Source organism: Pollachius pollachius (genome assembly GCF_949987615.1).
Source record: "Pollachius pollachius genome assembly, chromosome: 1".
NCBI classification, from domain to species: domain Eukaryota; kingdom Metazoa; phylum Chordata; class Actinopteri; order Gadiformes; family Gadidae; genus Pollachius; species Pollachius pollachius.
In genome coordinates this window covers 38,372,544-38,399,430 of record NC_136934.1, presented here as the reverse complement: position 1 = coordinate 38,399,430, position 26,887 = coordinate 38,372,544, and the positions used below count along the sequence as shown (strand labels likewise).

At 48.8% G+C, this 26,887-nt stretch overlaps 1 protein-coding gene across 2 annotated transcripts in view; it reads left to right on the top strand.

Moving 5' to 3' along the window:
- Positions 1 to 26,887, top strand: part of cep192 (centrosomal protein 192) — a 31,422-nt gene that overhangs the window by 1,588 nt on the left and 2,947 nt on the right. Inside the window, exons 5-50 of one of the 2 annotated variants that reach the window (XM_079752216.1) lie at positions 184 to 245; positions 571 to 706; positions 786 to 901; positions 1,030 to 1,119; positions 1,239 to 1,418; positions 1,701 to 1,851; positions 2,166 to 2,359; positions 2,727 to 2,849; positions 3,179 to 3,325; positions 3,819 to 4,107; positions 4,252 to 4,401; positions 4,480 to 4,544; positions 4,645 to 4,869; positions 5,275 to 5,416; positions 5,595 to 5,674; positions 6,234 to 6,509; positions 6,934 to 7,798; positions 8,019 to 8,133; positions 8,839 to 8,995; positions 9,312 to 10,149; positions 10,515 to 10,663; positions 11,028 to 11,258; positions 11,495 to 11,620; positions 12,228 to 12,368; positions 12,826 to 12,886; positions 13,233 to 13,369; positions 13,881 to 13,973; positions 14,252 to 14,370; positions 14,885 to 15,067; positions 15,460 to 15,550; positions 16,176 to 16,355; positions 16,719 to 16,979; positions 17,160 to 17,281; positions 17,933 to 18,042; positions 18,597 to 18,759; positions 19,002 to 19,092; positions 19,630 to 19,720; positions 21,506 to 21,629; positions 22,145 to 22,250; positions 22,615 to 22,843; positions 23,457 to 23,533; positions 23,749 to 23,844; positions 24,182 to 24,301; positions 25,176 to 25,288; positions 25,676 to 25,802; positions 26,360 to 26,418. In XM_079752216.1, coding sequence (XP_079608342.1) covers positions 184 to 245; positions 571 to 706; positions 786 to 901; positions 1,030 to 1,119; positions 1,239 to 1,418; positions 1,701 to 1,851; positions 2,166 to 2,359; positions 2,727 to 2,849; positions 3,179 to 3,325; positions 3,819 to 4,107; positions 4,252 to 4,401; positions 4,480 to 4,544; positions 4,645 to 4,869; positions 5,275 to 5,416; positions 5,595 to 5,674; positions 6,234 to 6,509; positions 6,934 to 7,798; positions 8,019 to 8,133; positions 8,839 to 8,995; positions 9,312 to 10,149; positions 10,515 to 10,663; positions 11,028 to 11,258; positions 11,495 to 11,620; positions 12,228 to 12,368; positions 12,826 to 12,886; positions 13,233 to 13,369; positions 13,881 to 13,973; positions 14,252 to 14,370; positions 14,885 to 15,067; positions 15,460 to 15,550; positions 16,176 to 16,355; positions 16,719 to 16,979; positions 17,160 to 17,281; positions 17,933 to 18,042; positions 18,597 to 18,759; positions 19,002 to 19,092; positions 19,630 to 19,720; positions 21,506 to 21,629; positions 22,145 to 22,250; positions 22,615 to 22,843; positions 23,457 to 23,533; positions 23,749 to 23,844; positions 24,182 to 24,301; positions 25,176 to 25,288; positions 25,676 to 25,802; positions 26,360 to 26,418 — 7,801 coding nt within the window. Of the gene's footprint in view, positions 1 to 183; positions 246 to 570; positions 707 to 785; positions 902 to 1,029; positions 1,120 to 1,238; positions 1,419 to 1,700; positions 1,852 to 2,165; positions 2,360 to 2,726; positions 2,850 to 3,178; positions 3,326 to 3,818; positions 4,108 to 4,251; positions 4,402 to 4,479; positions 4,545 to 4,644; positions 4,870 to 5,274; positions 5,417 to 5,594; positions 5,675 to 6,233; positions 6,510 to 6,933; positions 7,799 to 8,018; positions 8,134 to 8,838; positions 8,996 to 9,311; positions 10,150 to 10,514; positions 10,664 to 11,027; positions 11,259 to 11,494; positions 11,621 to 12,227; positions 12,369 to 12,825; positions 12,887 to 13,229; positions 13,370 to 13,880; positions 13,974 to 14,251; positions 14,371 to 14,884; positions 15,068 to 15,459; positions 15,551 to 16,175; positions 16,356 to 16,718; positions 16,980 to 17,159; positions 17,282 to 17,932; positions 18,043 to 18,596; positions 18,760 to 19,001; positions 19,093 to 19,629; positions 19,721 to 21,505; positions 21,630 to 22,144; positions 22,251 to 22,614; positions 22,844 to 23,456; positions 23,534 to 23,748; positions 23,845 to 24,181; positions 24,302 to 25,175; positions 25,289 to 25,675; positions 25,803 to 26,359; positions 26,419 to 26,887 lie in introns of both variants that reach the window. The other variant, XM_079752215.1, reaches the window with a different exon arrangement.

The following is a 26,887-nucleotide window of genomic DNA, read 5'->3' as shown; positions in this document are numbered from 1 at the left end:
ATTGACACATTTCCTTTTTCACATAGAAAATAATTCTGCAACCCGGCTGCAGGACGCCTTCCGTCAGTGTAGCCGGATTTCATGTGTAGACACTTTGTTTGTCATCTTCAATTTGATTGGACTGTTACTCAATTTTTTGCCTAGGTTTTGAACATTTCCATGAATGTCTTTGTGTCCTGACAGATCTCTCTACAGGGCTGCTGACATTCGCACAGTACATGCCTAGGGATACCATGGACACCAAGGTATAGTCATTTATATTCAGGATGAATGTGAGTGTTTGTGTGTGTGTTTGGTCTGTTTAGAATTGGAACTGGGTTATAGAAGTGTTGATAAAAGAATGGTTTCAGAAATTCAAATTATATTTCATTGTAAGTGTACAGTTTGCCATTAAAATTGCTTCATGAGAAAGCCTTTTTTTCCATTGCATTATATAATCACCAGCTGATAATGTTTGTGCAGGACTTTTATGAATGGGTGGTTGTTCATAATGCTACCGGATATAGGTCACTTCTTCAACACGAAAGTCTCTCTCCCCCTCGTTCTCTCTTCACATGTCCGTCCACGCAGGCCCAGCCCCTCCCAGCTAGCATTCAAGACGACGGCCCAGCAAGTGACGAGGCAGGGAGCGACGGTTTCAGTGTTGCCAGTTTCCTGGCCAATGAAAAGCTCATGTCCGTGGACAGCATCAACAGTGACCTCACAGGTGGGTTTTCTGCCCTTCAGCCTCCTAATTCAAGACAGACTCTCAGACTCTAAACAAGGATCTCCTCTTTGACCACCAGACGATGAGGTGGATCTGAACAACCTGCCTGACGATGAGCTGGAGCTCTACTTCAAGACGCTCGTCCCGCCGGCCATGCAGAGAGGGCGAGTGGAAGGCCAAGAGATCCCTGCTGCGGTGAGCCTCCAGCCTCTCATTCAATCATAGACATGGTCTCTCCCAGCTGTCCAACTGGCCAGAAAGAAGCAGTATTTTTCATTTACTTGTGATTTTTGCCTTTTCCAATGATCTTGTTTTGTTTCCAGGGGCTGTCAGGATTGCCTAACAGGACCTCAAACACAAGTTCTATAGAGCAGGAAAAGAATCGGGAGCAGTTCCTGGATGATTACGATCAGGTTGCTATTGATTCTGAAATGCCATTGTGTTGTGCTGCTGTTATTCATTAGTCTTAAGTCAATTAAGTCTTCTTAACCAAAAGACCTTGTGTGCACCGTCTCCTCCGTGTTTCCTCCAGGATGACTTCCAGATGCCCGATGTGCGGCTTGCCGCTACAGGTATGGACTCATGCCCAGCAAGCGATGAAGACACTGAGGACGAGCTGGAGGCCGCCAGGGCACACTCCTTCAGGACCAACACCTCTAGAAACAACACCTCCAGGACCCAGCTGCTGCTGCCCAGCACCTCCAGACAGCTGGTAGGTTCACATCCACTTGGCCACTGGTTGTAGCCTGCTAGCTAAAGCATCCAGCTGTCCTGGGGCAAGTTCTCCAAGTGCTTCTGACACACTGGGCGTCGGCTTGCATAGCCAACCCTACTGTAGGAGAGGAAGGCAACAAAAGGAAGGCACTTTGGGTGGCTACAAAAGCCACGTGTATATGTGCAGTGCATTTTTTTTTTTCACATGCTGTACCCCTGAATACACGTGTGTGTGTGTGTGTGTGTGTGTGTGTGTGTGTGTGTGTGTGTGTGAGAGCAGGTGGGTGAGAGCAATCGTCCTAGTTTCCGTCCGGGGCTGGAGGGGGGCAGTTCAGACGACGAGGCGTCCAGCGGCCGGGGCGGACCCCCCGCCTCAAGGATCGAACACAGACGCTCTGCTGAGGGACAGGTCATCAACCCTCCTGTCACAGGTAATGAAACAAAGAGTTGAAAGATTCAACATGTTGGATTTACAGACAGTTAATCAGCCGCAGACACCGTTATTGCTGTAATTCAGGGACTGTGGTACCTCTAGGCGTACTCATTTATTTAGGTAGTCATTATCTTTCGTTCTTACTTTTTCTAAAATTGTATGTATGTATGTATGTATGTGTATGTGTCAATCTCCATCAAAACTTTTCCTAGTTTATTTTCCCCATCTGTACATTTGTTCACGTTGTGGCTCTCGGCCCGCGTCTCGTCACCTGTAAAGCTCACCTGCCGGTTTGGTTTCCTGCTCCGCCAGGCGACGGCGGAGACGGGAGCAGCGGCAGTGACGAGAGTGGCAACGACGGAGGAGGGTCCGCGGGCCCTCTGCCGGCGACCACCTACGACGTCCTGCGGGGGCTGGGGATCGTGGGGAGCAGCGGAGAGGACGGAGCGCTGGGTCTGCCCCACCTGCCCGGGTTCGGAAGGAACGGCTTCTCCAGGCCCACGGAGGTGAGGCCTCACTGGTAGAACCACAGCAGGCTGGCTCCTCAGGGAAGGGTCTGTTAGAGGGACCTCTACAGAATACAGGAGTCAATGTCAAGTGATCCTCAATGGATCTTCATGTTTTAACCATATATAAAGGATTGCCCCACTTAACTAGAACCATTTAGATGACATAAATGGGCTCATGGAAACATGCTCAAAAAAGTTGTAGGTCCATCAAAAATGGGATTTGGGTCATTTACTATTCTGTGTGTTTGTGTGTGTGTGTGTGTGTGTGTGTGTGTGTGTGTGTGTGTGTGTGTGTGTGTGTGTGTGTGTGTGTGTGTGTGTGTGTGTGTGTGTGTGTGTGTGTGTGTGTGTGTGTGTGTGTCAGATGGGGGACCGCGTGGGCCCGGTGGGAACAGGCGAGGCCAGCTCCCCACCGGAGGCCCCGGCCAGCGCTGCCAGGCTTTCCCCAGTCAACTGGAGTATGAGCGTGGACCGACAGGAGGCACTGGTGGGTACTTGGAGGGGCTCAGATCTGTGCTTTACAACACCGGAAAGATTGTGAGTGCGGTTATTAATTGGGATTTAACGGATTGTCATTTAAATAATATCCTGTGGTGCCTAATGTATATAAAAATAATTGTACAGCGTTTGCCGAGTTGTAACGGTTTGTAATTTGATTTGAATCTAACTGTACAATTGCACATTTGTTTTAATAGTCTTTACAATCTTTTGAAAATAAATGCATGCATGTACTCGCTATGCTTTGATGCTTCGAACCTGCCAGTCAAATTATATCCACAAGACAGTCAAGTTTTTTTTTCCTTTGTTATTTCCCAGGATGCTATGGACAGCACGCAGTCAGGGCCCACTGCAGAGACTGCGCTGGATTCCCTGTACCTGAGGACTGGCTCTGGGCACTGGAGACCTAACGACTCTGCAGTCACTCCGCTCCAGGGCAGCCAAAGCAGCTTTCGCCTCTCGCAGGTACAGACCAGTCCGTAAAACACAATAGGTTGTGTCACAGTACCTCTTGCTGTTAAAATTCCTGAATTCTATTCTGGTTCGTGGCATTCAGCTAGTTTTCCAAGTATCTACACCAAGAAATGCATTATTATTCATAAGGTGTTTCATTACCCACACTTGATTGACACTTGAATACTGCATATCCATGGGTTGGAGCAGGTGCTCATGGGTTGTTGCGTTCCTCTGAAAGCAAAAGCACAGTGTGTTCGATAAGCACCTTTCATACAAAAAAGTGCCTCGCGCTAATCCCGCCAGAGTGTGCTGCTCAGCTAAGTGGCTCCCCATGCGCTACGTCAGTAGAGCTGGAGACCGGCAAGACCTCGATGCTGTTGTGTCCCATTGGAGGCAAAAAAATTCACACTGAATATGCGTAGTGGCTCCCCCCCCCCCCACACTTCCTGTAACCAAGAGCATTCACTGCGTCAACTCACCTCTCCACCGACCTCTCCTCCAGGTGCTCCCAGACTGGGGAGTTGGAGGATGTGAAGATGGTGAGGATGAAGATGAGGATGGCGTTGACGTCGCCGATGGAGGCAGGCTCTCCCTGGGCTTCAGAGGAGGACCCTGTGGCGGTGGCACCGCGGCCGGGCCCGCTGAGAGCACCAGCGAGGAGGAGAACCACGACGGCAACTCCAGCTTCCTGGAGGCCAAGTACTTCTCCAAGAGCTTCCAGCACGAGCAGGAGGAGTCGGACGACGACTGGAACCACTGCCCTGGCGACCTGGAGGCGGAGTTCAAACAAGGTGTGTCCCGGGTCTCTTCCTGAAGTCTGAGTTTAAACCTCAACCAAGTTCACTTTATGTGGCCCATGAGAACGTATCTGTACCCTTGATTGTGGTGGATACAAGTGTACATTTGAACGTGTACACATTGCTTTGTCACTCCAGGGGACAACGCCCCGGACAGTGTGGTGTACCAGAACGAGGAGGGCAAGTGGGTGACGGACTTGGCTTACTACTCCTCGTTTCAGAAGGAAGTGGATGGGAACGCACCAGAGAACGCTGGGCAGCTTCAGACAGAGGAATTTCTTCCAGCGAGTATGTACCCCCCTGCCAACCACCAGTCAATCCCCCCCGCCCCCTGTCAGCATTTAACCTATTCCATCCCCACTGCAGGCACCGCTATTGATAAGATCATTGAGGACCAACAGGAGTTTGAGAAGGAGCACCAATTTATGCAGGTTTGTAACAGATTATAAAATCATAACATCCCCTACCACCCTGACCCACACCCGTTAAACATAACATGTTGGTATTGCTTCCCCCCCGCCTCCTCCCCAGGAGGAGCAGATTGAAGCGGCCGGCGAGAGTCTCACCCTGGGCGACACCTCCTGGAAGATCCCCACCAGCAGCGACGTCCTGATGAGGGCCTCCCAGGCCTCCTCAGAGTTTGAGCGTGGGAACCACTCCTACCTGCGCCTCTCCCTGGGCCAGTTCTTCGGACAGCGCTCAGAGGCCCTGGGCTGTCTGGGTGGCGCCGACGATGATCTGGACGGAGTAAAGAGGGTCAGTTCACCCCAGGGTTTGCAAACGCTGCATTCGCTTACATCCAGCTTGAAAGAAGTTGAATAAACAGGCAATGAAATGTGAAGGTGACAAGGGCTGTGCTAGCTAGTCAGTCTTTTTAATTCAGAGCAGATCGCTGGACCGTGATAGGGAATTACCCGTGATAGCTGCTCTGGTGTTAAACTGACTCTTCGTAATCCTTGTCGCGTAATGGGTAATCTGCATGTTCAGTCTAACCACGCACAATAAAATACTAATTAGTTATGGCTGATTCGGTACCATACGTATCCATCTTGAGCAGTTTATGTATAAAGAACCAGCAGTAATGGCAGTGTTGCAGAATCGTGTTTCTACATTTACGTGAATCATCTGAGAGGATGTCATTCGGTGTCTTTGCTCCTCCAGCCCTCCTTTGGCTACATCATCAGCTCCCCAGAGAAGAGGGACCCCTTCGCCCTGATCCGACCTTCAGATGTCTCCTCCAGAGACTTCTCCATCCACAGTAACACCATTGAGCTGAACCAACAGGACCAAACGCTCAACGCAGGTTTGTGGTTCACTAAACGGTGGACTGTCTTGATTTGCAGATATTTCAGACTGTTTTGCTTAGGCCTATGCTTGAACCCTAATTGAAGGATAATAGGTTTGTTGGGTGTGGGGGATGGTGTATTGACACTGATACCTCAATGTGTTATAAGGTCTACTGAAGTGCCTTTTCTTTACAGAGGACCTGGACAAAACTCTTGAGGCCCTATGTGACAGGATGCCACCTAAAGGAGATCCTGATCCACAACTCTGTGAAAAGGTACTTGCACGTTTCTAATCGACTGTTGTCATGCTCTCCCAAGGCTAGCTTTCATGATCCCTTCAAGTCACTTTTATTTGCTTGCCTCAATCACATTTAGTCTCTCAAAGGGCTTCACAGGCCATATTGTACAACCCTAGGCCTAAATCCTCTAAAGGGCAAGGACTAGATCGAGGAGAAACATTGAGAAAGAAGAGGGCTCCCTCTTTCAAGCTCTGGTTAGGAGTGCAATGGGTGCCATAATGGTAGTACAACAAACAAAATGGTGTTGAAGTTATATAAAGTTCATAGAAAATGAATACAGTCCATGTGGCAGTGTACAAATAGCCTTGTGAGACCATTCGGATCTTAAGGGTTCACGTTTCAGTTTGTCGCTGAAGATCAGTCTGTCCCAAACAACTTGAAACCAACCTTCTAGAGCAAAAGAGTGGATCCACCAATCTGCACGAGCGCTGGAAGGCTGCTGCAGAGGCAGTGGCTCTTCAGGACGCCGGTTGCCGCCAGGCGTCTGGTCATGAAGGAACCAAGAGGGTCTGTCTAAACCACGCTGTCTTCTCAGGCCGCGTCCTCGCCCGCCTCGCTCCCGGGGGACCCCCACTCCGCACCGGGGTCTGTGGACCAGAGCCTCGTCTCCCCCGCCAACACCAGTGCTGAGCTCCTGCTGAGCATCAGCACCATCACCTCGGCCATCGCCGACGCCTCCATCAGCGCTGACCCGTCCCAGCTGGCCGCCATGATCATGGAGCTGTCCCGACGGAGCAAGGCCAAGGGTCGCCACGGCAACACGGGGATCGGCGGGTCATTGGTCGCAGAGAACACTTCACCGCTGCAATACGTGAGTGGCAAAGAGATGGAGATTACCTGACGTTGCATGGTGTCATCTTCTGTATATTGTTCCCAAGTCAATTTACAAAGACAGTGATGCATAGGCACGAAACAAACAAGAAGTTAATATCGGTGGTTTTAAGGGCACGGGAGCTGAGAGATGACCAGGCAGTGCCAGGGGCAGTCTTTCACTTTGACAAACACTCTCTTAAGAAGCCGGGATTTAATGTCATAAGGAAGTGCAAAACGAAATGTTGTTTTAACTGCTCGGGGACATAGCGCTTCAGGCTAACGACGATATACTGCATCCTTTTTTAGTCTTGTTATTTCTTGTTGTTTTGACTGCTAGAATGCTTAACATTACCATGCCGCGGGGACAAACAAAAAGCCAAAAGCAAGTCATCCGTCTGCTCTCCATTGATATCCTGCATCAGGTGGATCACAGCGTTCTTCTGGAGGCGCTGCAGAAGAGCACCTGCGCTGGGGAGCTGAGCGCCTTCGACATGGAGAAGTACCTGCGGAAGGCCGACGCGTCTGGCATCAGCACCAACAGCGACTCCTCCCTGGCGCACACAACCTTTGACCTGAGCGCCTGGGCCAACAACCTAGCCGCCTCCCAGGACGGCCTGGCTCGCGGCGAGGAGTGGGCTTCGGCGCGAAGCGGGGCGTCGAGTGGAACGAACGAGGACCAGCACCCCAGGGGCCGGTCCGACTCCCAGCCCGGTGACGAGGACCAGCACCCCAGGGGACGGTCCGACTCCCAGCCCGGTGACGAGGACCAGCACCCCAGGGGCCGGTCCGACTCCCAGCCCGGTACACAGCAGCCGAGGAGGAGCGGCATCCCTCGCCCCAATGCCCCCTCTCTCCCGACGCCAGCCAGGCAGTCCGGGACCGCGGGAGAGCCTTCCACCAACAGCAGGACCCCCAGTGGCACCGCCGTGGACGGAGGCAGGCCTCCCCCGCACGCCAGTGCCACAGCAGAATATGGAGCTGCTCCTGGGAAGGTTGGTCCTCGAGCTCACACCCCTCCCCGGGCCTCCTCACAGGCCCCACAGAAGAACCAGACGGACCCCGGGGTCCAGCCGGGCCCTCCGGGGACGTCCCCCGTGCTGAGGAAGGGACGCTCGGGCCTGCCCTGCCTCAGAGGCTCCTCTCCCCTGCGGGAACAAGGCCAGCCTCGGGGTCGGCCTGTGAGCTCCAGCAGCGCCCCAGAGATCAGGACCCAGCCTCCCCAACAGGAGGCGCAGAGGGCTGAGGTCCCCTGCCGAAGCCCCCGGCCTCCTGCGACCCACGCCTTCAGTGAGTCATTACCTTTATTAAATGAGTTAGGGTTATTGTGTTATGAAACGCGGAGTATCATTTGCAGTTAATTTCATGTGTTTCAGCAAAGATTTTACAAAGTCAGATTAATTGATTGTACAGCAGATTATAAAAGCATGTATTTTTTTTTTTTGACGGTAGACTATGAATAAATCCCTGCCATTTGGTGTCTGACTGGGGTGTTCTCGTCTCCCTGCAGTGACGCAGAGCTCGTCTGAGCCCTCTGCTGGAGAGGAGACCACGTGTCACTTCAGACCGTCCACATGCCCCCTCATCCACTCCTCTCCCAGCCAGACTTCCTTCCCGGGCGACTGGTATGTCCACTTCACATGCATGTCTTTCATTCACCGTAGTGCACATTGTGCTCAGCAGTTTACTCACTTCTATCCTATTCATATTTGAAGGACAAAAAAGACTCAACGCTTTATTTTGCCCGCAAACAATTTCTTATGGATTGCACCACCATTCTTTCTACAATTTATTCGTTACCAGTATTCCGTAGTGTTCATCTGCAGAGAAATAGTCTGCCAAAGACGTTGACGTCGCTTAGCAACCGAGTATGCTGTGGTTGTTAAGTTACCAGACTACTTGCGGAGTGATACGAAAGACGGAAAAAAAATCTACTCTCCTTGAGAGTGGTCATTATATGCTTTGTAACGGTGAATTATCAAATATAATTCACCGCCGGAAGTTGTAAAGGGCCCATGTAAATGAACGGAGCGTTCCAGGGTATTGAGAAGAGCCGTGTAATAAATATAATATTTTTTACTCTTAACTTAAAGAGTGATAAATGGAATGCTAAATCATCACCATATTTGGAATGAAATGAACGATAAGAGATATTAAAGAGAACATCGTAAAGGATAACCTGGTAGCAATGTTTGAAAAAAACCCCCAATATTTTCGTAACGCTTCAATCTCAACCTCCTTTCATTTTCCACCGGCCCCCAGCATGGCGGCGTGTCTGTGCAGCACATCTGAGGGTTTATGCTCGTGGCGCGTGTGTTTCCCCCCCCCAGCACGATGTCCTCCCCCCCTACCAGCAGGACGGCGGCAGACAGAAGGCCAGACTGTGAGCTCTCCCCCCAGTCCACCTGCTCCAGCCCCAGTCTCTGCAGGCTCACCTACATCTCCATCAACGACAGCACCGTGGTGCCCACCCCAGGCAGGAAACCGGTACTGCCCAACTCTTGCTTGGATTCGTACTAGGCTGGTGTATTTGTGTTTAGCATCTAATACTTTAGGACTTCCCACTGCAAAGGAGCAGTTGTGAGCAGAAATTATTACTGGTTAAGTATCACTAGATAAGAAGGGAAATCGGTATAAAGAAGATATTAATTTCACAGCAACACGAGTCGTACAAAACCGCAAAGTCATTGTGTTATGCGAAACACAATATCAAGATGTCATCCTCTATCCTAAAGCAATATCAATATGTTGATACACACACAGCACTCACAACGTCGATGCCTGTAACGTACTTCCTCCATAGAAAGACCAAACCATTGCACTGAGCACCACCATCGTCAGGGCCAGTCCCACACCGCCCCTGGAGCCAGACTCGCAGTCCCACCTGGACGACCCTCGCCAGTCCAAGAGCCTGGACTCACAGCTGCCCTCGCACCAGTCCAAGAGCCTGGACCCTCTGCCCCCTCCCTCAACCCGTCCCTGCAGGAGCCCCGACCGCAGCGGCTCCGCCCTCAGCTGCACCCGCAGCCAGAGCGAGTGCCACTACCACAGCAGAGACCCCGCCCAGTACCACCCCCCGGCGGGTTGCGGCCTCCACGCAAACTACTCTAAACCCACCGGGCCGCCGCTCACCAAGGTGGACTCAGGCTACGCCAGTAACCTCAATATCCACCTGCCCGGCCAGGGAACCCAGCAGTGGGGGGGCATCGACCCGGCCTCCACCCAGGCCTGCCCAGGCGGAGGGCCGGGCCTGCCTCCCGCCTACTCCTCAGAGGAGCTGCGGTACGCGTCCCCCTTCTCTGGCTTCATGCCCCCGGGGCCGGGCCTGGCAGGGCAGACACAACACCCGGGGATGCAGCCCCTCTTCGCGGCCGGACGGTCTCTCTTAAGCTCTCAGCTGGCCCAGCAGTACCCGGGAGCCGAAGGCACGCGGCACCCAGTGGCCTACCACATAGGCCCCTACGGCCTGGCGCCGGGCGGTGACCCGTCGTCCAGACACCTCCAGGACGCCTCGGGGCCCGCGGGCTACCACCAGCTCCACAGGCCCCAGAACAGCCGGGCGGAGCTGGGTATGATGGGAAAGGCGTTCGGCCAGCACAGCGTGGAGCCGTGGGCGGCCGCGGGCCTGGACGAGCTCAGAGGTAGGGCTGTGTGTGTGTCCTGTGTGTCTGGATGTTATCTGAGCTGTGGCAAAATATTTGTATATATATTTTTTTCTTTACTACTTCCAACCGTGCCCTTGAATAAAGACGAGATGTGAGAGAGAACGCGTCTTATCCACATTGTGTCAATAAGCATTCCCTTTTTATTAGTTTGATTATTTTCACGCCAAATCATTTAACACTTGGCACTCTATTGATTCGGTATTAAATATTATTGTGAACACAATATCATTTTCTTCAAAACGCTGAGGTGAGCCTTGGCGTGCCTCCCCGCACCCCCCTTCCTCTGCGTGGTTGGAGATGTTGTTTATCCTCCAGTCATCTCTAATCCCTCTCATCCTCAGGCCAAGTGGTGGTGCCAGGGGAGCTGCGCTTCCCCCACGCCTGCTGTGTGGGCATCGCCTCCCAGGCCTCCCTCAGCCTCTTCAACCCCTCCGAGAGGTGGCAGCAGGTCTCCATCGCCGTCAGCAGTCTGGCCCTCGACGGAGCCAAGGTGAGCGCTCCGATGCGGTTGAAATAACAGGAACTGTGTCTATAGATTTATCTTTATGTTTGGCCTGAGATGGGAATCGAAGTGTTGCGGTAGCGTTGAGGGCTAAATGAACCCCCAAATCACTCAATCATCATCGTGTCTCGGAACATTTCTGTATTATCGTGTCTGCTGCTTCCGTCTGGAAACGCTTTCCAAGAGTGGTCTCTTTTTTTATTTGATGCTGGCTTTTGACAACATTCTGTCATAAACTCGCCTTTAATTCCAGTGTCCTCAACGTCCCTAGTGTTCTTTCCCTCGGTGGTCTTCAGGAATGGGCGGCACTGACCTCCTTCTCTCCCCTGGTTCCCCGTGTGGCTCTCCACAGGTGGACCGCTTGCCCTACCAGTGGCTCCTGGTCAAGAACAAGACCATCATGGGGCCGAAGAGCACGGAGGAGCAGAAGGTCCTGCTGATCCCTCCCCAGGCCGGCGTCTACCAGTGCGTGCTCAGTGTGTCCTCCTGGCCCGCCTCGGCAGAGACGGACCTTGGCGTCAGGGCCGACGTCTTCGCCAAGAGGGTGGTGCTGGTGGCCGTGGCCGAGGACCCCATGCTAGAGGTGAGCCCCAAGCCCCCCCCGTAGCTGACCGGGTCAGGGCTGTCTCCTGGAATGCTGGAAACCTGAAGTAGGACTCTTGATGGAAATGGTTTGGGCAGATCGTTATAATTAGATTATTCAGGATTCATTTGGAGTGTGTAATCACTCTTTGAGAGGTATTTTCCCTACAGGGGATAAAACCTGGATAGAAAATACGAAATGACAATCTAAAATGTAACCCTCCCCCCCCCCCCCAGATTGAAGCTGGAAAGTCGGGCAGCTTGGATTTTGGAGACCTATCGGAGGGGCTTTCCAAATCCCTCCCTCTCAAACTGCTGAACAGAACTCACGCCACGGTCCCCGTCCGCCTGGTGATCAGTGCAGTGAGTAAAGCCCTGCTCACAGGCATGCCTCACACATCTCCATTGTAATAGGAATATAATGGACACTGCCGATGAAAACGTGACGCCATTAATTACAGAGGCGCAACATATCCGACTCTGCTCTCACATTACATACACAATACTTTGCAAACATCACTGCTTATTCAAGTCCACATTGTTGCAGGTCATTCAGAATCAATCTTGAATATTTTGGCTCGAGGTTCACATCAAACTAAATTCTTTGTGCTGTCTTTATACCTACCTCATTTTGTGTTTTTTGTTTGTTTGTTTTTCCTTTATGTGAATTGCTGCTGCATTACTTTTATTTATCTTTGGGGAGGAATTAAGTACTCTTAAAAGTAATCAATTGGAAGGAATTCAACATTGGTGCAGTCATCTCCTTTGCTTCAAGGTTGTTGCTCCATTTGATACCTTTCTGTGTTATTCCGGCTCTTGTGTGGTTGAATATATTTTCAATGCTCTTGGAAAAAAAGCTAAAATACATAAAAGGAGAAGCTGAGAGCAGCCTACAGCCCATAAGCAGGGGAATGCTCACTATCCTTCTGACAAGTGCTCTCTCTTATCCCTCCATGTGCTCTCTCCTCAGAATGCCAGTGCCTGGCGCTGTTTCACTTTCTCCAAGAACCCCGTTGCCGTGACAGCTGAAGAGTCGCTGCAGGCGGGTCACATGACCCAGTTGTCCTCCCCGTCAGTGATGAACCATGTGATGCATGCCAGCTATGGGGAGGTGAGGCCCGCCAACTGTACCGCAGCCTCGCAGTAGCACCCATGCAGATGCCATGGGGCCTAGAAGTAGAACAACCTGGGACTTTGTTTATTCTTTTAATGTCTGGCAACGCGAAAATGTCTCCCAGTCATGAAATTACATTTCCTAACCTTTTGACATCGTAAGAGACGGGGAAACAAAATGGAGAGCTATACGGGAGGGCTGCAGCGTTTTGGAGTTTGAATGGTTGTTTTCAGTGGAAATGCATGTTGTTAAACAGCTGGGTGAAAAAGCAACAGACCAGCTCCACTATCTAGGAGGGATTCAATGTTGGTTTTATGTTGAGCACAAAAATATTAGGCTCGAGGTGAAGAGACGAGCACAAAATAATTATTCTTTTTTTAACCAAGCCTGGTTGGTTATAAGAGATAAAGAGTGATATTCCATCTTTTTCCATTTATTTCCTTTATCGTTCCAGAATCCAGAGAGCTTCATGGTCTGGGTTCACTTTCGAGCCCCTCAGAAGTACCCCAGCTCAGGTAAGGAAATGGTCACGTGAAACGTGACCATGGTTGATCTCTTGCCTCCAGTAAATTTCTTGGCCAAGGCATAATTAAAGTTGTCTTTGAATTTTCTTTTACCAAGTCGATTAGTTAAAACATATCCACCACTGGCTGTGGAAAGGTATTCATTTTAGACCCCTGAGGCAAATATGTCAAACAGTAATTTATTTTTTCTCAAATATTGGACGAAGTAAAAAATACGGCACTAGTTCAAATAATTGTGACAAACCAACTGTGTTCTGTTTGGTCAAAACAAATGGTTTAATTGGGGTTCTATTGGGTCAAAACAAATGGTTTAAGTGGGGTTCTGTTGCACCAGGAGAGCTCGGCCCGGCGGAGGAGTTCATGGCCCGAATCGACATAGAAGTAGACTCCCCTGGTCCCAGTCACGTCATCCGGAGTGTTCCCCTCCAGGCCCGGGTCGGGACGGCCAGGGTCCATGCTCCGAAAGACCTGCAGGTAGCTCTCTATTTTACCAGTCACTGTTTGCCTGTACTATGGCCAGTCACTAGGGTCAGTCATTACGGCCAGTCACTAAGTCCATTCAATGTTGTCCGTCTGTACTACCAGTCACTAGGGCCAGTCTGTCTTTAGGATGTGATGGTTTTGCAATATTCATGCTTGTTTTCCAGACCTTGATCCGTTGTGTGCAAGGTTGATTTAGTTTAATGGATGTGTTGTTTTGATGGGGTTTCTTTCTTGGATCATTTGCAGTGCGCAGTGCACAAGCTCGTCTACATAGTTTATGGTCCCATTAAAATTCAAGGAAATTACATAATCAATCAGGAGTCTATTGTTACACTTCCTAATTATCACCTATTATCATTCAGACAATTTTGTGATTTTGTGTATTTTTTTTCATACTTTCATCATACATTATTTCCGTTTATAATTGCACTTTGATTCGCAATTTCTCATGACCTTCACGGTGGAGGGACTAATACACTTCCTGACTTTCTATTTCGTCTAGACCATCAGCCTCTCCGCTCCGCTGGGCCAAGCCCGCCAACAGGATCTTCCATTGAAGAACGCCGGCAACATCGAGGTGAAGTTGAAGCTCAAGGTAATTCTGACCTTTGCTTTTCTTATTAGATCCGGGGTTTGTCTAAGCCTCTGTGACATTCTGCTGCAGACTGGCACTTACTGCGGGAAAGATTTATTGATGTATAAGTTTCATTTATTTTACCCTTACTTGCTTATTTTAGACTAAATTCTTTCAAGTTTGTTTCCTCTTCCCACGTTCTCGCCTTTTTATGGCCTTTTGCTACTTCCTTTCTCTTTTTCGTCCGTTGTTGTTTTTCTCTTTGTCGCCCCCTTCATTCTTTTCTCTCTCCCTCTCAGTGCAAGGATGCAGAGGACTGCTTCTCCGTCAGGCCTGATGAGCTCTACCTCGGGGTGGGAGAGGAGAAGACTGTGGTGGTCTCATTCACTGCACAGGGAAGCAAGAAGTGCAGAGAAAGGTATGCAGCACATGTCACTTGGGAACCAGTTTTACACATTTTAAAAATCGTACTTCAAATATGTTAACGTTCACAATAAGGCAAGCATGTCCCTCAATCCATGCACTTGGTGGTTCATGCTAACTATAGTAGGCACCTCAATTCTCGTGCCCTTGCATCAATATGCAGAGGAGCTATTTAAACGTTCTGCACCGCTCCACCAATTTAACTAAATGCCAATGATGCAACATGCGTGTGACGTTGTGTAACCTTTATGCATTCTGTGTGGTCACAGTGCTTGTGCTATCATGCATTTTGTATCGCGGCCCCATACATAAACTTCCTCAGCAGAGTAGGCTGTTTATATATCATTATAATATGTATGTGTCACTTTACAGCAAAGGGGCCCTCAGGCTACTAGACTATATCATTTAGATTCCTAGACAGAAATAATTGAGGCGCTTTTTTCTAAGCGCTGAGGGGAATGTCTTGACGCAGCCTTTATTTTCATGTGTGGTTTTGTCTGGGGCCCCAGCCTCCTGACCATCCTGGTGCTGCCGACGGGCCCCCAGTACGAGGTGGCCCTCAGGGGAGAGGTGGCTGCAGAGATCCATGGGAAGCCCGCCGCCTCGGCCCCGGGGCCCGCCACGGACGTCCCGCCCATCCTCTCCAACAAGCAGTTTGTGGCCTGGGGAGGCGTCACTCTGGGACGGGCTGTGTAAGTACAGCTTCCATTCAAATGTGGTTATTTGGGTTTTAATAGTTTTTCGAGCCGCCGAAGCCGGGGGATAAGGGCAGACAGTGTTATTGATATGGTATTATTGATATGCTCCCCATCTTGCAATCTTGTCCCACTCCATTAGGGCACCAGTAATGCTATTCATGAGAAGGGACGGAGGGCAGTCTGTAGGGAGAGGCGCTTCTCAGAAGCCATTTCCCCCATAATCCACATTTATTTTCTTGCTCAACGGCGAGGTGCTATAACATGCAGATTGTGTGTGTGTGTTTGTGCGTGTGTGTGTGGCTTCGTATGCTTGCCGACCCGCTTCAGACTCATAATGGAGAATGAGTTTTAGGGGGAAATTCTGTCTTGTTTCCAACCCCCAACAGGCAACAGAAGCTGGTGCTCCGCAACAACTCCGCCGACGGCACCCAGCAGCTCCGCCTGCTGATCCGCGGGCAAGACCAGGACTGCTTCCAGGTACTTTGATCCAGACACCCCGACGCCGCGCTCCCATTACCCCCCCCCGACCCTCCAGCCCAGCAGCGGCTGGGGACTAGCTATATTCCGGCTATGGCGTCTGTACAAGCTAGAGCCGTTAGGAGCCTTCTGTCGGTGTGGATCTTGTCGCCGTACACCACCTTTAGTGTTGCACGCACCCAATCAGACCCTGTGAAACACCTCTCCTGATCTAATAATTATTTCTTGACCACATAGTATTTGGTTTAGCGGAGCATTACCATTGTTTACGGTGCAGCATTTACCGACCATCTTCCACGGAACAACAAATGTTTAAAGAGGCTCATTGTGGGACAAATGTCAAAGGATGCAAATAAACACAAAAGGGGTTCTCAAGGTCTAAACTATTGAGCTGTATACAAGACAGCAAAATGTACCAAAGAGGTTTCTCACAGTCCAAACTGGTAGCTTAGTTGATAAACAAAACGCATCTTGGCGATAGTTGTGATACAAATGTGACACATAATGCCTTTCAAATAGAGAGGAAGAGGGCTAGCTCTAGCTGCAAGGATCATTCATCCATAAAATGGATGAGGTTCTTTTAAATGTATTATTAAATTCTCTACCCTAACCCCACCATCCTCAGCTGCAGAGCATGTTCAGCCCAGAGGAGCGTCTGACCAGACACGGTGAGCTGTCCATCAGGCCCAGGGAGGACGTGGCGGTCCACCTGCTCTTCGCCCCCACCCGGGTGGCCTGCATGCTGGCCAAGCTGGAGATCAAGCAGTCTGGATTGAGGCCCTCCCAGCCGGGGGTCAAGTTCACAGTAAGCGGTGCTCTGGGTCTATTGACCTCATGCGGTGCTGCCCAGCGCTGCCCGGGATGCTGGGTTTAAACTTGAGAGGAGTTGTTGAAAGCCTTTATTTAGTTCTTTGAAGTTTGAAGTGTGCGGGTTGGTGGGTTTATCCATGGAATGGGGTGTATACACACAAACAGTCACTCACTCTGATGGCCATTGCGCCTTCTGCTGCCAACCCCCCCCCCCCCGGCCAGGCTCATTCTCCGCTATACTGCAGTCTGAGCTTATCTCCCGATGACTCGGGATGTGTGTTGGTGTGACGATGGGCGATATGTCTTACGACAGGCGAAATGTCACGCCGCTATGTCACAGGAGCCTGTTCTCCCCCAGATCCCTCTCTCCGGCTACGGCGGCACCAGCAACATCATCCTGGAGGACCAGCGGAAGGCGGCGGACGGCTACGTCGCCACGCTGGCGGGCGTGGCCGTGGGCCGCGTCAGCAAGGTGTGTCTGTGCGTGCGCAACACGGGCTCCCGCGCTGCCTTCATCAAGGTGACGGCGTACTCGGACCTGCAGACGCGCTCGCTCATGGAGCCGTCCGTCATCAGCCTCTCGCCGTCACAGTTTGTGCTGAAGGAGCGCACGCAAGAGGTAGTGTGTGTGTGTGTGTGTGTGTGTGTGTGTGTGTGTGTGTGTGTGTCCTGAAAAGTCAAGAGGTGATTGCGTATTAAATGTGAGCATCGCTGAATCAGCCTGTCCTCTTGGTTAATGAAGAAGGTTGTGGTCGCCTGAAATTGTCTCTCTCTGTGGGTTTGGTCATTTGTTGTGCAGGTGATCACGGTGCTGCTGAAGGCCACCCAGAGAGAGACCTCCCTATGTCACTCTGCACAAGCCCTGCTGGCCACCGTCTGCCTTTTCTGTGGAGACGAAGTCTCCAGGCAGCAGTACCGAAGGTCAGACTCTGCTTCACCTGTTTCAATTATTCACGTCAGCACTAAATGGCTATTTTGCCCCTGGAATGTCTGGTTTATGGGGAAATAAAGGAATAACTTCCAGTCAACTTTAGGATTCAAAAACAAGTTGTTTTGGGAAAGGAAAACTGATTGAGCAATACAGATCTTAGGTTGAAGTTATGCAACTGGTTAAATTTTATTGAAGGATTTTTATCCACACACATTTTAATTAATTTAACATTTAGCATTATGGAGAGCTCTGCCATAAATCTCCTAAACACCAGGTTAGAAACTGATATGAGCTGATGCTTCATCGAATAAGTTATCTGTTTGGTAACACTAAGAACACTAGCCTTTCTGAGAAACGATGATCCTTGTTTCAGGGTTGCATCATTTCAAACTGCTGCAGTAAAGAATCAGAACGGATTTATCAAGGTCACAGCTTTAAAAAAACAAGTTTGATTTGATTATCATTTTGTGATTGTATGCTGCAAAGTAAATCGCAAGCCCCTTTAGAGTCTTTTTGAAATGCTGATCAAGTTCACAGAACAGGCATCAGCTGGCATTGCGTTGGAGTTTGGAATTGTTCATTTGTTGGTTTTATTTTTTTATTTAAACTTGACAGTGTGTTCCTGTGCTGTGCTCCCCCAGGTTGCTCCAGAGCGGACCAGAGGCGGGCAGAAAGGTTCTCTCAGACAACAGCCTGCTGAAGAACATCGACTTTAATGAGACGTTCCTGGGAGAGGAACTGATAACCGAAAGTATGAAAATTCTCCACTGTAATTGGAGGCAGTGTCTCATGACAACGATCTCCTGGCTCTCCTCTATAAAAGCTTCCTCAATAAGACTGGGATACGACAACCGCTTTTGGCAGTTAGTGATTGCCATGGTTGAAAATTCAGTGTGAGGATCTGTTGCTGCCCTGTTCCATGGGGTCTCTATGAGAGTGTTCACTGTGTGCTTGATGCATGGCCATGGGCAGTGCTACACTTACCTTCATGTACTTGCACAGCAGCAAACCAGTAAGGGCTTGTTAATTTAAGTTAAACACCTCTCTGTTCCGCCCACTGATCCTAGTGGATTTTACCGCCCTCAAGACAAAAGAATGAAACGCATTATATCTCTATCATACCATTTTTTTGGTTTACATCTGAGACCAAAATAATCCCCTTCACATTCTGAAATCAACAAATATTGTTGGCTATTCCTGCGTGTTTGGTCCATTTATAAAAACGGCATATTTTATTCAGGACTGCAGTAATAAGCTGAAGGTTGTGCACAGCATGACTCTGCATCCGTTTCCTTCCCGCCGCAGCCTTTGACCTGCCCCAGCGGCCCAACGAGGGCCATGTCTTCTACGGGAACATGAGCAAGGTAGTGCTGTCCCTGCTGGGGACCACAGGCCGCCCGGAGCCCAGCGAGGTGGAGCGGGCTGAGCCGGTCCAGCACTCCGCTGGACACGCCGCCGAGTCTCACAGGTGACCTGACGCATGATGGACGCTCCTGACGCATGGCTCATTTCTCCAACCACTACCTTACTTACTGCTGAAACTGAGGATGCAAGTTCCTCACCTTTTTATATAACTGCAATTAAAGAACGTCTTTATATGTCTAATATTATCTGCAGTGCACTGTGGGGCAAAACAATTGATTTCATGTGTTCATTAGCGTTGCGTTATACAAATTGATTTGAAGCATGCAGTTATGTTGTGTTTTCCAGTGCGTTTGCAAATGGCAACATTACCCTGGACGTGCTTCCTGTGAAAGGTCCCCAGGGCCCACCTCTGAGAGCAGCCGAGCCGTCGCTGAAGGTAGACTAGTCTGGCAGCGGCCGGCTTCATACCGGCAGGGCCAGTATCTGTCAAACACCGTCATGTGGGACTGTGTGTGGTACTGTAGCTACACTGGAGCTGTTTCCTTAAATCTTGTCACAACTAGGCAGCTTGTACCATTGGGTTAGTGTTGGTTGTCTGAAAAGCTTGTTAGCCGTCACATCTGCTGATCGCCAGAGACTTTTGAGGGGAGGAAAATGTGTTTGTCATGATCTTTAATTGCCTTGAGTTGAAGATGCAAGCCTTATCCTATATTGATGCACAAGTTAAATTTTACATATTTTGCTGGAGTTTTAAGTTTTATGATATTAAACAACAAAATTTTTGTTGTTAATTCAATCTTTTCATGTCAGGTAAACTTGGGTATTTTACTGGTCAGGGGTCTAAGTACACCAACTGCAGATCATTGAATTGCAGTTGAATTAGTTTATCTTGTTCACGCTTTCTGATTAGTGTCCGTTTTGGCATTGCTCATCGTGGTATGGCCTCGGTTTAATGGATGCCTCTTTCACAAAGGATGAGACGAGGACGGATGAAGAGAAGACAGGAAAGCAGGGGACCTGGTCCATCCACCCGGACCAGCTCGTGCTCACCGCCCCCACCATGAGTGAGTAAAGAGGAACTTAACATCACTGTTTTGCCGTAACGTTGTCTGGCAGTTGGAGAAAGGTTTTCTTGACTGAGTGCATTCCAATCGGTGTAAATACAGTGGGGCAAAAAAGTATTTAGTCAGCCACCAATTGTGCAAGTTCTCCCACTTAAAAAGATGAGAGAGGCCTGTAATTTTCATCATAGGTATACCTCAGCTATGAGTGACAAAATGAAAAAAAAAAAATCTAGAAAATCACATTGTCTGATTTTTAAAGAATTTATTTGCAAATTATGGTGGAAAATAAGTATTTGGTCAATAACAAAAGGTCATCTCAATACTTTGTTACATGCCCTTTGTTGGTAATGACAGAGGTCAAACGTTTTCTGTCTTTAGTCTTTACAAGGTTTTCACACACTGCTGCTGGTATTTTGGCCCATTCCTCCATGCAGATATCCTCTAGAGCAGTGATGTTTTTGGGCCTTCGCTGGGCAACACAGACTTTCAACTCCCTCCAAAGATTTTCTATGGGGTTGAGATCTGGAGACTGGCTAGGCCACTCCAGGACCTTGAAATGCTTCTTACGAAGCCACTCCTTCGTTGCCCGGGCGGTGTGTTTGGGGTCATTGTCATGCTGAAAGACCCAGCCACGTTTCATCTTCAGTGCCCTTGCTGATGGAAGGAGGTTTTCACTCAAAATCTCACGATACATGGCCCCATTCATTCTTTCCGTCACACGGATCAGACGTCCTGGTCCCTTGGCAGAAAAACAGCCCCAAAGCATGATGTTTCCACCCCCATGCTTCACTGTAGGTATGGTGTTCTTTGGATGCAACTCAGCATTCTTTCTCCTCCAAACACGACAAGTTGAGTTTTTACCAAAAAGTTCTATTTTGGTTTCATCTGACCATATGACATTCTCCCAATCCTGTTCTTGATCATCCAAATGCTCTCTAGCAAACTTCAAACGGGCCCGGACATGCATTGGCTTTAGCAGGGGGACACGTCTGGCACTGCAGGATTTGAGTCCCTGGCGGCGTAGTGTGTTAGTGATGGTAGCCTTTGTTACTTTGGTCCCAGCTCTCTGGAGGTCATTCACTAGGTCCCCCCGTGTGGTTCTGGGATTTTTGTTCACCGTTCTTGTGATCATTTTGACCCCACAGGGTGAGATCTTGCGTGGAGCCCCAGATCGAGGGAGATTATCAGTGGTCTTGTATGTATTCCATTTCCTAATAATTGCTCCCACAGTTGATTTCTTCACACCAAGCTGCTTACCTATTGCAGATTCAGACTTCCCAGCCTGGTGCAGGTCTACAATTGTGTTTCTGGTGTCCTTTGACAGCTCTTCGGTCTTGGCCATAGTGGAGTTTGGAGTGTGACTGTTTGAGGTTGTGGACAGGTGTCTTTTATACTGATAAGGAGTTCAAACAGGTGCCATTAATACAGGTAACGAGTGGAGGACAGAGGAGCCTCTTAAAGAAGAAGTTACAGGTCTGTGACAGCCAGAAATCTTGCTGGTTTGTAGGTGACCAAATACTTATTTTCCACCATAATTTGCAAATAAATTCTTAAAAAATCAGACAATGTGATTTTCTGGATTTTTTTTTTTTTCATTTTGTCTCTCATAGCTGAGGTTTACCTATGATGAAAATTAAAGGCCTCTCTCGTCTTTTTAAGTGGGAGAACTTGCACAATTGGTGGCTGACTAAATACTTTTTTGCCCCACTGTATTTGGTAACTGCAGTCCTCGCATACATTCTTTGGGGTGTTTTAATGAATTGATGGTTTTTCTTTTTTTTGCAGACGGTACGGCTGCCACGCGGCACATTCACATCCGGAACAACTCGGGCCGGGAGCTGAGCTTTGAGCTGTCCTGGCCCGCCCACTGCCTCACCATCACACCGCAGCACGGACTCATAGAGCCGCAGTAAGGACGAGGTCTTCACGTGTCGTGATCCACAGAATTATGCCACGTTGATCCACCTTTCTGCCTGGTTCCTGCATGATCTACACCCTAAAATTGACTTGACACACACTTGTCACCTTTATCCTATCAGTATCATTAACTAAAGCTGAGAAGTGCAACACATTTACTTATCTTTGACGTAACCGTACATTTCTTGTTAATTAATGGTACTGTACTGGTTTTCATTTAATGTATATGTTGTATGTATACGTACACTCCAGCACATGTCCACTTTGCCTGCCTCTTTATGTTCTAACCTCCTATGGTTGTATGTCTTCAGTTCATATTTGTAACCCTTATTGTTACCTCACTCTTTTTTATACTCTGTAGTTGACAGAACTATCCTTGGTTGTACTGTACATATGATTAATACAAATCTTGATTTGGACCAGCCTTCCTAGCATGTTCTCATTGAATAAGTTGCCTCGCTCTAGACCCAGCTCAGTGTTTGTGTTGCGATGATCTATCCCCTCCAGGTCCCACCTGCAGATTCTGATCAGCCCCAACCCATCCCTGGCCTCCAAGACCTCCATGCTGCCGTGGAGTGGACAGATCTACATCCAGTGTGACGGTGCTCAGAAGGTACAACACATTCAGCAGCCAAACTCTTCCAGAGCGTTTTTGGGTAAGGGATCCCATACAGCGGGCCGGTCATTATCCCACTTAATACATGGCTACTTACTAAAGAAATCGAGCATTTGACACAAAATAAGCTCAGAAAACGATGATTAAAATGGTTGTATTGATTCCGCGAGATCGGTCTGTTGGAAGCTGGAAGTTGTTATTCAGAAAACTCAGACGGCTGAATGCCATGATGGCCCAGTCAGAACAGAGCATTCAAGCAGTGTGATAATTAATACTAGACCAAATTCTCTGCACGCTCACCTCACAACGCCCCGGGGAATGCTGTGACCTGACGTTCAACGCATTGTCCGCTCCCCATCAGTTCATCAAGGTGCAGATCCGCCGGGACCTGGACCTGGACGTGTCCCCGGCCCCAGCAGAGAGGAGCCTGTCGGCCCTGTCTCCCCAGGCGACCACCCCCCTGCCGTCCCTGGTCCGGCCTCACAGCCAGGCCTCCCAGCCCGCGGACCTCCCGCAGAGCCCCCAGGCCCTGTTGGAGCTGGGCAGCAAGACGGTGGTCTTCCCCGCCACCCCCTCAGGGGAGAGCTCAGGTCTGGACGGGTCACCAGCTGGCTTCCTCTATTGTCTCATGGGATGGGCTAGAATATGTTGATTGACATTTTGTTCAATTTTTGTCTGCATTTTGCAGCTGACTTTGGTGAGATAAAATTAGAAAATGTATCACGAATTACAGTGTAGTCATAATGAATGAGTTTTATGCCACAAATTTAAATAACTTGAAATGCCAAAGGAATCAGTATAGCATTAACCTCGGACCCAGCAGTCCTATGTGATGGCAGGAGTGAGCTGGCACAGAGCCTGGGGCGGAAAACAAACAGTTACGACTTGTTTACGGTTTAGTTTCTAAGATATAAAAAAAAAAAGGAATGTTGGAGTGGATGAAGCGTTCAGAAGGGTATTTTAATAGGTGTGTTTCTACAGTCTTCTAGGTGTTGATTTTAAACTTTCTTTGCTGTTTACTACTGCTGGCCAGGTTTGTTTTCGCCAATTACTCGCTTACAGCTCCCCCTCCAGCAACATGATTGGCCGAGACAAATACAAAGTAAAATAATGGAGTTGGCTTGTCTGCCGTCAGACTTAACATATTCATTGTGGGTTTAAGTGTATGTGTGAATGCATTAACTTGGCATTCATTTCCTGTAGAATCCATCCTGGAAGTGGATAACGGGGAAGAGGAAGTGAGGTGGTACCTGTCCTCCTTCGCGCCTCCATACGTCAAGGTTCGCTTATCCTCTTTATCTACATACTTTGAAAAAAGATTACTTAATCTTGTTTGTTCATTTTCTGCTCTTCATTCTCATTCTGGTCTCCTCTGCTGTGATGTGTTTAGCCTCTCAATGGTTCCAATGCCAAATGGTTCCACGCTCATGTCTAGCTTTCTCTCTCCCTCTCTCCGTTGCTGTCTCTCGCCCTGCCTCTCGTCCTCTTCCCTCAGGGAGTGGACAGCAGTGGGGATGTGTACCGGGCTACCTACACAGCCTTCAGATGCTCTAGGGTGTCTGGTACCCTGGGAGCCCGGCAGAAGATGCAGGTGATGACACACAGCAAATCAGGACACTTACTAAACAGAACCAGGTTCAGAGGCTCCGCTACAACAGGCCTTCACTTTATCACATTCTGCCACAGATTTTTCATTGTGTCTGATCTATATACAATTCTGAAGGGATTTGCATTATTTATGTTTGTTAACCATTTTTGCTTCTGAATTATTAGTTAACATATCTTTTAAGATATATTTATATTTTGATTTTAAATGAATGTAAGACAATCCAGAATACAGTGTCAATTAAATGGTTTGTATTTAGTTATATGCGTTTATTGTAGAAAGAAAGGAGCATGACGCTTGTGTGGGTGTGTCTGCCCTTCAGGTGCCCATCACCTTCTTGCCCCGGGACCGAGGGGACTACGCCCAGTTCTGGGACCTGGAGTGCCACCCTTTGTCGGACCCCCAGCAGAAGACCCGGGTCCGCTTCCAGCTCTGTGGGACGGTGAGGCAGATGTTGATAACTCATTTAAATGACTGCCAACTTTGGTTCATATTTGTAGCTTGACTCGAAAAAAGAAATGTGTCATACTTTGTTTTAAAGGGAACAAAGCACAGTGTGAACAAATGTGGCTTCATATTTTTGCATGCCTCGTCTCGGACTCAGGTGTGTTTGGGAATGCAGAAATTTACAAAAGTGTGTGTCTGTGTGCGGGGAAACTCTGCATGCATAGAAGACCAAAATCATGCATTAAAGTTAATAATGGCCAATTTCCCAACATGCATTTCAACAAAATAAATGAGGACGTGCTGGTTACCGTTCACCTCCGTAGTAGGGAATAACTTCCCCACATGCGGTAGCACCTTGTACATCAGTTTGTCTGCTAGAGGGCCAATTTAACACATGGGGGAAGGCAGGTTCTTGCATGGTAAAGGGGAACGCGTTTTCCTGCTGAGGTGGGAGCTCTAAGGCTTGTTGCATTGTTGTGAAAGAACGGTTAACTTAAGAGCCCACATGGCAGTTAAAATATGAAATGATTTCCGGCATTGTGATGGGTTAAGTGCCCGGGGTGGATGGTGGTTGATTTATTCCATGTACATGGAGCTTGCTCTGACCCCCTGGTTGTCCTCAGGGGAATACATTTGGACATTTCCTGTTATATACATGGGCAACCGGATGAAGTCTGACTACGTTTCTAGGCCTGCCAGGTTCATGTTGAGTTGGCCTGGAGTCCATCGGGAGAAGCAGTTTGCACATGTCAGCCGCGGCAGAGTTTTAACTAGACTCACTCCAAGGATTGTAACGCTGTTCGCGTTACAAATTGCGTGAGGTTCGGTGAGAGGAAAGTGTTCACGCTGTTGCTTTTGTGCGTGTGCAGGGAGTGAAGTGTGGGCCTGTCAAAGCGCCCCAGGAAGGAGACTGTTCTCTGGTGAAGACGGAGTCCTCCATCCAGACCAGGAAGAGGACGGAGGCTGCTCCGGTTAGGACCGTGTAAGACCTCAGAATCAATACCCGCCTTGAGGAAGAATAGAGCTCTTCCTCAAGGCCGTGGGAAGAATGGAAAAATTCATGCTTTTTTTTGTTACATTTATATGACCAGGCTTTCTGCTTTTATAAGAGAAAAGGTGCGATGTTGTATGTTTTGGTCAAATGAAAGGGACTTCTGTTTGCTATGTAATATGTGTTATGTACAATCTTAAAAACCAAAACAACATAGTTCAACAAGTATATGAATTAGTAAAACATGTTTTTAGTGCATGTATTCCAAGTTTAATAAATTGTATTGTTGACAAGAAAACATGCAAGTGCGTTAAAAAAAAACAGAAACTGCAGGTTTGAGGCCACCTGCGTTAACGAGCGTGACCTGTGATTGGCCAGGCCCGAGGAGGCAGTGCGGAGGGGGGTGTACTCCCCCCAGGACCTGTACACGTTCCCGGCCACGCGGCTGGGGCAGTCCAGCACCCTGAAGGTCAACATCCGGAACAACTCCTCTGACACGCATGAGGTGAGCCGCGGCCGTGCACGCGCTACCGCTTCAGAGGGCAACACGCACGCCTTTTTGGTTTCTCTCTCGCTCTCTCCATCTTTTGCTTTTAATTTCTTAGTGCAGCTGGAAGTGAAATACGGTGTTTTAAAAAGCCCCCCAGCCGGCTCCATCCCACAGGACATAAATTGTCTGCAGTAGCAGAGCAGAGCGCTTAATGTGAGCACTCGATTGTCACCATTATAACCTTGACTAGTAATCAAAGCACACTTGATGAGGTGGTCCCCAGATCCTTGCTCTTGCAGAAGGCCCTCTGATCTCTTTTTAATGATCTCCAATCTGTTAAAGAGGCAAAGGAGGATGTCACAAAGCAGAGGTTTAACCACTGATTTCTGAAAAAAACGCGTTCTTGGGTTCTGTTAAATATTTAGTGCTTTTACTGCAGTTTGCATGATTAAATGTGTATCCGTGTGTGTGTATAACTGTTTGGTTGGTAACGGTCATAACATAATAATCCTTAGTAGTTGTTAAGGGGCTTTGCATGGATTTGATGTTTGGCTTTTCTAATTGACTTGCAGCTGAACTTTGTAAACCCTAGGGAGCCCTTCCATATCAAGCACTCCAAATATTCTCTGAGGTAAGTGCAGTCCCTGTTACCCTGACCCTTATCTTTAATCGCTCTCTGCCTCCTAGGCATGAAATTTATCTGTACTATTCATTCATGCCCCTGAAAGCCTAATTATGGGACATGAAATATATACAACTGGAAATTATTTGGTGGGATTAATGTAAATTATTAATGTTAATTGTGTGTTCATTAATGTTAAATTATTCTGACTTTTATGCTCAAGGATATAAAAGTGTACAATTCCCTCAAAGGAGTCTTTTGTCTATTCCTCTTGCTGCACCATTGAGACATAATTGAGGCTCCTCTATACACACAGTGAGGCCTGAGGATGAGGCTCCTCTGTATACACACAGTGAGGCCTGAGGCTCCTCTATACACACAGTGAGGCTCAGGATGAGGCAGGATGAGCCCCCCCTGTATACACACAGTGAGGCCTGAGGATGAGGCTCCTCTGTATACACACAGTGAGGCTCAGGAT